The sequence below is a fragment of the Nanorana parkeri genome, unplaced genomic scaffold (genome assembly GCF_000935625.1).
Source record: "Nanorana parkeri isolate BGI_ZX_2015 unplaced genomic scaffold, ASM93562v1 scaffold70, whole genome shotgun sequence".
Lineage (NCBI taxonomy): Eukaryota > Metazoa > Chordata > Amphibia > Anura > Dicroglossidae > Nanorana > Nanorana parkeri.
This window is the reverse complement of record NW_017306338.1, coordinates 494,239-508,194: the sequence shown is the minus strand read 5'-3', so window position 1 is coordinate 508,194 and position 13,956 is coordinate 494,239. Positions and strand designations below refer to the sequence as shown.

Sequence of the window (13,956 nt, the reverse complement as noted above, 5' to 3'; positions counted from 1 at the left end):
CTGGCGGAACGGACGGGGGAGGGGGCGGGTACACCTGGCTCTGCCTCTAGATAGGCAGAGCCAGCCGTCACTCACGCAGCTCGGCGGATCCCGTCATCTACGTCGGGATCCACTCCGGCTGCGGCGTCTCAGTATACTGAGCCTAGGGTAACGGGAGGACGCTAGTTTGTGTCCTCCCGTTACCCTAAGGAGAACTATGGGGAAAAACACTGACCCCATAGTTCTCCTTTAACAGAATACCTATCACTAATAAATAAAATAGCGCCAGCCATTTTTCCAGTCGCTAGTTTTTCTTATGCCCCTTCTTGCTATGCCATGCCAAAATAAATGGAAGCTGTTTGGCGGGCAACACTTTTGTGATATTGAATCTGGCTTTAACCAAAATATGGAGAATGCAGGGCATGTGCCAAAGCCAGGGGGTAGTCATATATTCCTCCTTGATTTACAACTGTGTGAAATTCTTGTCCAGAAAAGCATGATATTTGGAGCACTTTGTGACAAGAACTAGCAGCGGCCGGGGAGGACAGAGACTGAGGGAGGTGACAGAGCCTGTCACAGCTCCACCGTCCAGTTCTGTCACCGCTCCACGCCCCATGCTCTCAGCGTTCCATGCCCCCTGCTCTGTCACCGCTCTCGCCGATCCACGCCCCCCGCTCTTGCTTGCTCGGCGCCTGGAACCACATGTCCCGGGTGTTGGGCGATACAAATTCAACACCGATGTGCAAGCATCGGAGCTATGTATCGGGCCTTTTCACAAGTACAAGTACTGCCCTGTATCGGCCCCGATACCGATGCTAGTATCGGTATCGGGACATCCCTAACTTAAACGTATTGTTGATAGATAGGCCTGGTGGATAGCATACAGCTGGATTAACAAGTTACTGATCGCTGGTAAGACATACATATGAAAAGAGAACATGTCATCCCAGTCTTCTTCTGACATGGTGGGCATAAGAGGCTGCGATTTAGTTTTAACTGTAAGAGGAGACTTGCTCAGGTTGGTATGTATATGGGAGTATAGAGCAGAAACCAACCCTTTAAGGCACTGTGATCTCGAAATGTCTATTAGGGAGTAGTTAGATAAATACATATTCAGAGTTTTAAATTGTGCCTCTAAGCCAAAAAGAGAATGAAGCAGCTTACACTTTTCTTGAAGCTTTGTAAAGGAGTGTAGAGCACCCTTATGGTTACACATTTGATAAGGCGGCAATGAGATTTCCTTTAAGTAGAATAGTACATAGGTGTTAAAGAATTGGATTATGCCATAAAGATAAATCATCATCAGGCAGACCCTTAAAGGATACCAGTTGTTTCCCTCCAATCTGCCCAGAGATGGACAACTTTGGAATTGGTAAATGGAGTTTGTGAGAGAAGAGTTTAGGGGTTTCCCAGTTTATCTTTTTTTTTTCAAAAATGTTTTATTAACTTTTAGCAATCTTTACATTTTTAAAACAAACGTCATCACTTCAAAGTAATAATTATACCACGCAGTGGTTAATTCCATCCATAACAATCCATCAAGGAACATATGCGAGTTTAGGGGTTTCAATAAAAATTACTAACTGTCATTACGAACTGACTCAGTTGTTTCAGCTCCCCTGCTAAGTAACATAAAAATAGGCCTGGGAGGGCCATTCCTACCTCTTACTTGGGCCTCTGTAATGTGATCAATTTTAATTTTGGTCTTGAAGCGCCCCACACAAAAGCAGAAAACATAGAAATTAGTTCTGTTAAAAATCCGATTTTGGCATGATCATAGGCATATAGACATAGATATATTCTCCACCAGGAAAGGGTATTTTTAGTTATTACAGTCCCCAGGTACTTAGTTGATGATACAATTTTCAAAGGAGAAGGGGATTGGGTAGTAGCTGGGGGCCTGGGGGATGCACAAGAACAGATTTCTGCCAGTTGATTTAAAGGTTGGAGTATTTACCTTTTTTTTTTCTATATTATGGGTGGCAGACGTTTAGGAGGGTCCAGAATGATAAAGAAATAGTATTAAATCATCGGCATTTAGCCCTGTAAGTTCAGTTTTCCTGCCAGATGTGTTACCACTGAAATTTACCATCTGTTGGACCCTAAATCTAAGGCCTCAATTGCCATAGCAAATAAGATTGGATCTTATATTTAATAGTACTGATTGTAGGTACTGCTTTTCTCTAACTCTTCAGGGAGTCAGAACAGCAACTCTTCAGCTGTCAGCTCTTCAAGAAGGAGATTATACGTTTCAGCTCACGGTGACAGACTCTGCAGGTCAGCAGTCTACCAGCGAGGTGACAGTAATTGTTCAGCCTGGTAAGACCTCTATTATATACAATAACTAAAACTTAGGATGGAATTCTATAAATTATTGCATTCCATCTCTCACACCAGTTCTTCTTTGACAGAAAACAACAAGCCTCCTCAAGCTGATGCTGGCCCGGACAAAGAGCTTACTCTTCCAGTGGACAGTACAACCCTAGATGGAAGTCGGAGCACTGATGATCAGAAGATTGCCTCTTATTTCTGGGAGAAAACAAAGTTTGTATTTTACTTATATATGATAAAGGCTAAAACAGGTTTCTGAAGAGCATAGCACACAGGAATCTAAGTGAATATGACCTTGCCTAAAACGATCCTATGATAACAAATGTGTTTATAAATGTCAGAGCCTCGGTAGGCAAATAAGGTTGAGGACATTTGACAGTTGAATGAGAAGATTCAGGGCTTAATTTTGACTCTAGAGAAGTTTGAGCCCTTTGTACAGCTTTGCGTTAAGATGCAAGAGGTTGTACCAGGACACAGGAATTGATTTGAGCAGTAACACGAGTACTTGCAGGTACCGCAAGGTGTCTGCATTACAGCACAGTTGTTAGTTCCTTTTTAGGCAAGGTAAGGTTCACTTTAATGGAATTATAATCCCAGATTTAGTACTAAAAGACACAGGGGCCCATTTATAAAGACCGCATACTGCTATCTGCACTCTGAAGGACACCACAGTGTTTACTCCACACTGAGTTTGGTGGAGAGGCCACACACGAAACTTTGATAGGTCATGGGACTGGGTTCGACTCCCGTATTCTTTTGTTTTTGTTTTTTCCATTCACTATTCTGAATAGGGCTTTGCTTTCTTTGGAATTTGAAGTGTAAAGTATATTTGTAAAAAACACTGCCGTGTTTTATAAATATGCCTTTTTGCTTTTCTTTTTTTATAAAGAGGAAAAATGGACGTGATAACACCACACCACTGACAAATATCTTGTTGTAATGTGGTGACGGCTGACATTTTGCAGCTGGCATTATTGTGCTGTAAATGTTTTTCTTGTACTAAGCATTAGAAATTTTCCTAAGCTTATTTTCAGTTTTAAAAAAAATTACTTAAGCTTAGCCCCCTTGTGAGGTTTTTATCAGCCCCCCCTACAAGGTTTACTGTCCTACTGGAGAAAAAAACCAGCATTAAAAATCTGATGGGTTCAGAACACTTCTCCACTCTATCCAAATCTTTTTATCTGTTAGCGGTAGCTTATACTTTGTGGACTTGCCATGTCTGTAAGAATTCATTAATGATTCTCAAAATACCATTTTAATGAACCTGGGTCTTCTGACATGGGTTTAAAAGTTTTTGTACTGGATCTCTAGGCTTTGTTTTATAATGTTTTGATACTGTAGGATATGAAGAACATTTCAAAGAGGAACAATTTGGTGTTGCTCACAGGTTAGTCACCATATTAGTACAACCTTGTGAAACCATACAGGGCCCCTTTATGAAAACATGTATGTGGTAGGGCTTGTATATTTTAAACCTCTAGGTGTCCATTTTGTTGCCAATCAGCATGAGGTCCATGAATTAATGGACATACTCATCCACAGCATCCTACAACTGCCATAGGGGGGAAAATATGGGAAGCCTTTTGGATATACACTTTGAATGGAGTAAATCAAAGAGGCTTGCACTCCATCCTATGTTTACTGTCTTACAGTATATTGCAGCTGCCATACCCTGTGCTCTGTAATTTTGCTTGCCTTTTATTTTTATTTGCTTGGGGCTGCACACATTTCATCCATGTGTTTCTCCCCACTGCCTGTTCCACCTGTTGTATTGAGCGTATATGGACAAGTGAAATCTGGAAGGCTTTCTCCATTATTTGACAACTGAATAGTGTCTTTTTTGTCTCCCCAAGCTGTCAATGATATTTTTATGGTAGTGATTGATGCTACCATTTTGCCTTGAACCTGCAGAATAATTCTGCTGCTGGATCTTTTATCCCCTGTGCCAGTGTGTGCATAGATTCAGTGAGGTCACATGTTCTATTATGCAATAGACATCTTACTTTGTTGTATGTAAAGTAGTTGCAGTGGATTTGGCTATTCTACAATATGTCTATTCAGATCTCTTTTTGCTTGCAACTTTTAGCCAGTTAGATGGCAGCCACATTATTGAGGGTCTAAACTACTTTTCAGAGGCGTGCGGTGTCTTATTTCTCACACATGCCTTGATGAAGGAACCCTTTGAAAACACTTTCAATGATATTTGTTTTAAAAAAGGGTGCAAACAAAAGCAGTTCATTCATAGGTTTAACATACACCCTAAGCATTGGTCAGGCTTTTCAGGGATACCCCAAGATGATTAGTACTTCCAGTTTTGGAAAATCTCTATGCACCTGCTCGATGTTTGCCTCTCTTACAAGCTATTATTGTGGATATGGTGCTTTAGTCTGTCACACAAGTTGTAGGTTTAATTGTGGAATGTCAGGTGGTGGTAAGCTACCCTAAATGATGTGCCTGGTGTGGTTGTGTGTGTGGGCAGTGAGAAAAGTGATCATGCAAGGATTCTAGCTTGCAGAATTGTTCAGGGGATCTTAGGCCTTGTTTACACCAAGCGCAGAGCAGGTGCTGAGCAGATCAGTTGCAGACCGGATTAAAACTGCGTCCAATGTATTCCAATGGTATTTTTTGCTCCAGTTCACATCGCAGCGTGCAGTTCCAGAGCAGGTGAAAAACTGCAGCAGGCCCTATTTTACCTGCTCTGGATCTGCAAACGCATCAAAAATGCATCAAAAACGCAAGCAAATGCCTGGAACGCACTGAAAGCCCATTTTAAACTTTAAACATTTTTTTTTTTTTTTAGCCAAAAACGCATCTAAAAGACTAGCGTGCGTGTGCAGAAACCTGGCCGGATCTGCTCTGCATTTGGTGTGAACAAGGCCTTAGAAGAAGATGGAAATCACTTGGTTGCTACACAGCCCTTATAGTGTTCCACCTTATAGTGTACCAGACTGTATGCATTATTTGTATTTGCCCATGTGTCTCCATCCAGCTAGATTTGCGCAAGTCTTCCTCTAGTGGTGGCTAATGGCATTGCAGGCTGTGGTAATTGTTCACAGCTTTGTTTTACCTCCAAAGGCAAGCCCTCTCCTCATTCCAACTCTACCAAACAAGGTTCTAACCTCAGTTAAAGTGACATTAAACCCTCAGATTTTTTTACATAAACCAATACTGTAATGTGCGCCTTACTGTAATCCATGGTAGTTTCCCTTCTCTTTGTTGCTCTTCCTTTCAAATCTGTATCTCTTCTCATGCTGGGGGAGAACTTCCCTTTGCAGCTGACTGCCTCTTCCTGTAGTGCTGGCTCAGGTTGTGAACCTACACACAGACACCATGTATCCATTTCAGAGACAAGGCAGTCTGCTGCAAAACAGAAGTTCTGCCCAGCATGAGAACAGATACAGATTTAAAAGGAAGAGCAGCAAAGAGAAGGGAAACTACCATGGATTACAGTAAGGCGCACATTACAGTATTGTTTTATGTTAAAAAATCTGAGGATTTAATGTCACTTTAAGTCACCGCAGGCTTGATTTTCTTAACAACACATGCTAAGGCAATCTATGGCATAATATCGAGTTATTGTTGTTTGCCCCATAGCATTGATAGGCTCCAAGTTACAATATCTACATTATAGCAAACTTGAAGTTTCTACGCATTTCTTTGCAAGGTTGGTAGATGTCTCCCCCTTATGTATAATATTTCAGATTTATAAAAAGTGACCAGAGGAAAGCTACAGCTCTGAAAAGAAATGTTGTTTATTAAAATATGTAAGTTGTTAATAAAAGCTTAAAGTGTATTCCACTTTTACAGCCAAATTGTTATAGCAACTAGTTTATATTTGTTGCATATTCTTCTTTCAAATAGCATAAATATTAAAAAATTGCAGCTTACTTTTGAAGTGCTTTTTACTTGCTTTAAAATCCTACCTAGCTTCTCCCCATGTAATGTTAAGGAAGGGGCTAAAGAAGTTATTACCTTGTCTGTACACTGCTGGCAGATCTCATTATCATTTTTAAACTAGATGTAAACCCTGTCTGTCCTAACAAAGGGTTCAAACTGCTCAGTGTAGCCTGGAATCCGCACAAAGACCTTCACCAAGGTACTATCTTCCTAATATTGAATTGTGACTAATATAGTTTCCAGGTAATTGCTGAGACTTCATAGCGGTAAGGGCGTTTCACACCAAAGTGTTGTGCTTAAGATATGGTACCTGTGCGTTTACTGCACGCTTCATTTTGAATAGCACCCTAAAACACCTCCCAGTAGGCGTGGATTGTGCTGCACCAACCAATGTTTATAACCTTCAACTGTAGCATTTTTTAAAAGATTTTTAATTGATCGTGTCACCAGGTTGTTAAAAATTCTTTTTTTCAGGGGCCCAGAAGGTATAAAAATTGAGAACAACAATGGCAGCATTGCTACAGTTACTGGCCTACAAGATGGACAGTATGAATTCACACTGACTGTAAAGGATGACCGAGGCTTGCAGGATCAGGCAATTGTTAGCGTAATTGTGAAGGAGGGTGAGTGTTTGCTGATCTCAGAATGACTTAAGGATTTAGATTTAAATAAAATGTCTGGAATCTATATTTATGGTCAACAATTGGAATCTTAGATGGATTTTTTAATTTTAGCCAAAGAGATGCTCTAAATATTGAGTTTCAATTCATGTTCCTTAGGGACACCTTAACCTGAGAGAGTGATATTTGTCATCAGGACAGAGAGAGAATTTCCTTAGCAGGGACACCGAATAAAGGTAGATCGCGATCGCAAGTCTGCTCAGCAGGAGGACACTAGTACTGTGAGTTCATCCCACACTCCTTGGGGATGAACGCACTGTACCGCACAATCACACCTACCCTGTATTCTGGTGCAGTAGGTGTGTTGCAATGCCATTTGTTGGTAGATCTCATTGAGCCGGTCATTTGAAAAGTAGATCTTAACTCAAAAAATTGTGACCTATAGCCACAGAGGGGAGTAAGGGCGTGTTTTTAAGTTCTTGCTTGTTCTGAATATGTACATACTTTAGTGTGCATTGGCTGGGCACAGGTTCACTTCAGACAGGGTTGTAAAAATGTTTTTGTAAATACTTATCACTGCTCCTATAAAGGCTTCATAGATGCAAATGTCTGATTTAATAGGCTTCATTCCCCCGATTAATCCTTTAATGGTCATTGATACTTAAATGCCCAGAACACATTTAGTAGCATCGGTTATTTTGACAAGGGCTCACTAATTTACCTACAGAAATTATTTTGAAATTGTTTTTCTTACACACTTACAAGGATTTTATTTTGTACAATGTTGAATTTTTAAATCTTATTGGATCCAGCTGAACAGAATTGTCAACTTTTAAAAAATAAGGTTCCCTATTCTAGTGTGTTAGCTCCGGGAATTGAACTGTACTTTTTTCTGCCAAACATAACAAATACTACAGAGGAGTACAAATAGCCCCTCTTTCCTCCCTACACACAACGAAAGAACACCCTGTGGGCTCACTTAGATGTTGTCCATTGCTCTCCCATCCCAATTTACAACCTGATGTTGATCTCTCTAAACTCTTGTCTCACTACGTCAGACCTAATTTTACAGCACCCCCAATTACAATGGCATATGGTAAAAAGAAAAAAAAAAAACCTCTGGTAATCTAATTTACCTGCATCTTCCTTTAGCAAGCATTATACCCTGGCCCCTTGTTCTCACCAGGTTTTGAAAACCCTCAGATCTTTCCCTTATGGGCCAGCCTAGGCATCAATATATATGCAACTTCCTTACTCTTACTGACATAAAACCCTTTGCTAGAATGAGCCTTACCTCCATAAAATTGCAGTATCTCCAAGTTTAAGGACTATTGCCTCAATTGCCCACATTGCATGGAGCTTATATATTTCCACTATGAAGCCCACAATACCAGTAACCATAAGACCAAACTCCTATATATGCTAAAATGGGAAAAGGGATTCGGATAAGCACTTGACCCCCACCCCCTTCCCAAGTGTTGCAGAAGATATGGTCCGCTATTGCTAAAAGCTATACCAATGCTTTGCTATGGAAGCTTGGTAGAAGGCAATGTTCTGATCGTATTGGGCCCCTCAAATAAATTACCAAATACATTACCGGTCCATTGCTGCTCTGTTTTAGGGCACGTTGTGTCCAAGGTGACATATTTGGTGGAGCTGCCCAAAAACTCTGGATATGTACTAACAACTTTATATGTTCCACATATGGTTAGGCTGGGTATTTTAAATACTGATTTATAACCCCTCTATGTAGGCAGGATCATTTATCTCTCACATTAAAGTAGTACTAAACTCTCAAACTTTCTTTCAATAATGAATTCAGCTCAAACAAATATTCATATACAGTTTTGCCCAAACACTTACAGTTATCATGTTCCTAAACAGCTGGCTCCAACTCTCTCAGCTTGGCTTCCCTAAACTCCCTGTCCAGTTTAAGATCACAGAAGAAAACTCAGTCTCCAGAAGCTCTCCATCCACTAGCTTGTAGGAGGGAAGAGCGGGAAGTGGCTTGCCTTGCTGTGCCTGTGTGTTTGTGGAGACACACACAGCTTACTAGCACACACATGGGTGGCTCTAAAGGAACCTGCAAGGGAAGGGAGCCACCCTAAAACAGGATATCAGGGACTGTGCTCAGGGGACCATCTGATTCTGCAGGAAACTAAAACTTTTAAACATGAAGGAGCAGCATCCATTGTAAGTGATTTATTTAGCATTTGAAATAGCTTAAAAAACGTAAGACTTGAATATCACTTTAAGGGTGTCATCCTAAAAGATTGCTGTTAAAGCTATTTATTGGACATCTTATTTGGTATTTCTTAATGCAGAGATCAACAAGCCGCCTGTGGCAAGGATTGCAGGAAATCTTGTCATTACTCTCCCAACTAACACAGCAGAGTTGGATGGCTCCAAATCCTCAGATGATAAGGGAATTGTTAGCTACCAATGGGAGAGAGATGAGAATAGCCCAGCTGCTGGGGTAAGTAGGGCCAATGGGTAAATTGCTTCTCTAACCATTTTGCAAAATGTAAGCATGTTCTTTTATGTAAAACACTACTGAGCACTGCTAAAAGATACACTTTTGCCATCACAAATCCATCCTGCCCGATAGTGCCTTCAATGACACTGATGGCACAGTCTTAGTCAGTGTGCTGAAGATTGTTTGCTGTTGATTTATAATGTAAGCCTTTCATAAGCTTCTTGAGGTTTTGAAGCCCACAAAGTTGTTGTATCCCTATGCAAACCTCAGTTTTACAATTCTCTTATTCTAGTTTAGCCTCTACACTTTCATTGTTTTGAAAACAATGTTAAGCTCACCACACACATTAGATTTTTAATGTACTGTGTGGTATAAGGGCCTGTCTGGTTGGATACAAATTGTAGTAGATAGTTTAGATAGGTCCATATAAAACATAGTTTGATATTCATAGACACTCAGCTGTAGCAAGAACACATTATTTATTTAATAAGAAAATGACCTGTGTTGGAAAAAGGTCAGATTCTTTATTTCACTTTCATGTGTACAACACAGACAATTCCTATTGCAGACCCAGAAAAATTAGAGTTAGTCAAATCTACTGTCTACTTTAGATTGCATGTTTGGATGAATAAACTCATTTTCTACATTACATTTAGATTTATTTTTTGCATGGTCATGTGTATGGAAAGCATTGCAAATGAGACTGTTTACATTTCTGTAGCCTTGTAGACTGTAAGTCACGCCTAGAAGTGCTTAGTCACAGTCTCGCCATTGTTTGATTGGTGTGTTAAGTGAAGCCTGGTAGATGATTATTTACAGACAATGGAAAAAAGATGATATTGTGTTTGGTTTGTAGGTGAGGTGACAATTGCTAAAGCTCATCAAGTTTTTTCCCTACAGGAGGTGTTGAATAACTCTGATCGCCATGCAGTCCTATTCCTCTCTAACCTTGTTGAAGGGACTTACACCTTTCACTTGAAGGTGACTGATGGCAAAGGAGAGAGCGATAGTGACAGAACAACTGTTGAGGTGAAACCAGGTAAGTGAAACACATGAAGCAGTCAGCCTTAGGCCATTTTTCCACATTAGGCCACGTTACAGCTGTCCATTAAATCATTTATGTATTATATTCATTAGATATTGCAGAAGGTTTCGAATTTAGGTGATACTCTTTATTGGCTAACACGTTATCAAAAAATGCAAGCTTCTGGGATTCTTTAGATCGCTACTTCAGTCTTTATACAAATAGTTCTAAAATCCACATCAGGATGGAGAGCAGAGCTGTGCGGGCCGAGCAGAGGATCGGCAAATATGTGTAATAATTGACGATCCTTCCCTGTACTGAGCAAACATTGGACTGATCAGTGCTGATCAGTGCTGATCAGTCCAGCTTCCCCAGTTATGAATGAACAGGAATTGATATAAAGCACTTACTGTTCATTTATAAGTTTGGACATAGTGAGCCCAGTATGTGCTCAGTTTATGAATGAACAGGAGCACTCAGTACAGAGGCTTCATGTCCATTCATAACTGGAGAGAGTACTATGCCTTCTCAGTTTGTGAAGCAACAGGAAGCCTCTTTACTCATGCCGACAAAGGACATTGTCGGCATGAATTCAGAGATGATTTGAGGATCTACAGCCGAGTGATATACAAAGAAAACACAGTATTGTTAATAGTTAAGATACTTGAATGCATTTGCATTCATGCAACACCCTAGTGGTAGGCCTTAAAGCACACTGTACACATATGTAACCTCAGCTGGTCCACTGTTCTGTGCTGAGAGCACACTTCCAGCACAATTACCAAGCTGTCTCTGACATCTTCAGGTCACTATTTACGATCAGAAGCTGGTGGAATGGGCTTTCAATCATATGGCTGATGTGGCAGCCAGTTACAGTGATCACATAATGGGTAAGCCCTCCTACGAATCCTCGTGCTAAGATCCCCTTAAAGGGCCGCTATGAGTCAGTGGCAACGGGTTAAAGTAAGTTAGACCAACTTTTCTCTTTGACACTCGGGTGCTGGCTGATAGGGATCTGCCAACACTCACTCTCTATTCCACCACTTGGAAGAAAGAATACAACCACACTCCAATATCTCCAGCATTCAATAAGCTTTATTGTACCACACAATATAGTACAAAACCTCACCAGGATCCTCCATCCTTTGACATATTTCGCCCAACTTAAGATATGCACAAATGTGGAAAAATTTGTACCCTTTCAGTGAAAAAAAAAAAATAGAACCCACAATTGTTTCTGAAATAACTAATCAGTAATTGGCATCTGTCATGTTCATTCCCTTTTAAATAAAAAAAGCAGACTTTGTTTTGATCTTTGAATTAACAGAATATTTTGAATCATTTAAAAAAGTAAAAATGGCATGGACAAAAATGAAAGGACCCGTAACCTAATATTTTGTTGAACAACCTTTAGAGGTAATTGCTAAACACAAGTGATTTCTGTAGCTCTCAATGAGACTTTTGCACCTGCCAAAAGGTAGTTTGGCACACTCTATTCGAACAAACTGCTCCAGCTGTCTCCAGTTTTTGAATGGTGTCTTCTCCCAGACTGCATGTATGAGATTTTAACTGTGTTTGGGATCCAACATTATCTGTTGGATCCCACTTTATGTATTGGACTTACGATCTAACAGTTCCAAGGCGACCTACAGTGTTCTCTCTAAACGACCTGACAACAACAGCCTGGATCGTTGTTTTCTGCTTAAAGGAGAACTATGAGATGAGTGATTTCCACTCACCTCATAGTTCTAAGCCGACCTGTGACAATGAGACTGTCACAGGTCGGCTCAGTAGATAGGGAGGTGAGAGAACACATACCGGGTTCCCTCACCTCTCGATCCTGTCACGGCTCTCTGCCGTGACAGGGGGAGGGGCTGGATTCCCCTCTCCCCGCTCCGATCTGCCAGCGCTGACTGGCGGAACGGACGGGGGAGGGGGCGGGTACAGCTGGCTCTGCCTCTAGATAGGCAGAGCCAACTGTCACTCATGCAGCTGGGCGGATCCCGTCATCTACGCCGGGATCCGCTCCAGGTGCGGCGTCTCAGCATATCGCGAGCTGTAGCTCGCGGTATACTGAGCTTGGGGGTCCCGGGGGGACGCTAGTTTGTGTCCTCCCGTTACCGTAAGGAGAACTATGGGGAAAAACATTGACCCCATAGTTCTCCTTTAAGTCTCTACATTCTTTGGAGTCTTCCTTAGCTCCATTAGGTGTTGCCCCTTTCTTGTTGTTAACCTGTCAGGATTTCAACGCAATTACCACCTCAGCCAAACACTTAGAGGTTTAGTTGCAAATATTTTAAAACATATGTAAAGTAGATATGGAAGACTTTGTGCAATAAAGCTACAGTGTACACAAAGCTGATAAACCTGAAAATTAAAGAAAAGATCCATATTTAAGGTGGTTTGACTTTTAACCTCTCAGTAAACTATAGACATCTCAGGGTGATCAACCCCCCTTGGACTGGAACGCCCAAATGTCAAGTATATAGATAAGCGCCAAAATTGATTTTAGATGTTCATCTGGAGTACCCCAGCAACACTTCTTGTGTGCTAGAGGGCATATATTTTATATTCCCTTCATCCTCAGTTCTATAAAGTTTCTCCTCTCTCACCAGTCTAGGGTTAAGGTTTAACTTCAACTTCCTGTATACCCTTGTGGGGGTGCTTTCCATGCACTGTATGCCTTCAGTCACTTTGACTTTGAGAGTTTGAACACCTGAGTTCTCTGGAGCATTCAGGGGTCATTTCCCCCCCTTTGTGGGCTGTTTGCTCAACTGATTTAGAATTCTGTCTGGTAAGTTTTACCTAAAGAGATTCGATTTTAGACACCGAGTTCGGCTTTGAGACTTCCCACTAGATTGACTGGTCTTTCTCACCTGGACCTATTTTGTACTAGGTTCCTTCTAGGGACCTATTTCTTTGAGAGGTTTGTCCCCAGTTTTTGTTGAGAACATCAGTCAGGTTGTAAGTCTTCTCTTCCCTTCATGGGAAGTTATTTTGTTTTCCTTGTTTGCTGGTGAGTTTTGACTGATTACATTCTCACTGGTTCAGGTTCAATGTTTCCTCCGGTGGTAATGTTTCCATTTATGCCTTGAACATCAGGTCTACATGCCCTCCCTCTGGTCATGTTGGCAGGCTCCCCCATCTTCTAGGGTGCTCAGCCTCCTCTGGTTCAGATTCAGGCATTGGTCCTTCTGGCAGCGCCTTGGTACCAGGTAAAGTACTATTTTAATGGTGCAATTAACAGACCAACAGGGAGCAAATAAGAGTTCATTATTAGGGTTTATATACACTTTAATAGCATTGCCTGGTAACAGTCACTCTCTGTTTCATTTCTGCTTTCAGACCCAATGAAGAACAACTTGGTGGAAATGATTCTGGATGTGAATGTCAGCCAGTTGACTGAACGACAGAAAGGAATGTTTATGAGGCAAATTGGGGTTCTTCTTGGCGTACTGGACTCTGATATTACTGTGCAGAACATCCAACTCTACACAGAGAAGAGGTCAGTCTTGAGTAAACCAGTTTGCAAAAGAAACCAAACAAGTCTTTTTTGGGTTTTTTTATGCCTAGTCACTCCTTTTTCTGATTCTCTCATTTATGGCAGTGACTGATTTAGTGAATTTTAT

General features: G+C 41.1%; 1 protein-coding gene across 1 annotated transcript in view; it reads left to right on the top strand.

Annotated features, from left to right (window-relative positions):
* The window catches only part of KIAA0319L (KIAA0319 like), an 87,758-nt gene that overhangs the window by 64,906 nt on the left and 8,896 nt on the right, over positions 1–13,956 (top strand). Inside the window, exons 12-17 of the mRNA XM_018576597.1 lie at positions 2,175–2,298; positions 2,391–2,523; positions 6,682–6,830; positions 9,152–9,303; positions 10,204–10,342; positions 13,673–13,832. Of these exons, the coding sequence (XP_018432099.1) occupies positions 2,175–2,298; positions 2,391–2,523; positions 6,682–6,830; positions 9,152–9,303; positions 10,204–10,342; positions 13,673–13,832 (857 nt within the window). The remainder of the gene's footprint in view (positions 1–2,174; positions 2,299–2,390; positions 2,524–6,681; positions 6,831–9,151; positions 9,304–10,203; positions 10,343–13,672; positions 13,833–13,956) is intronic.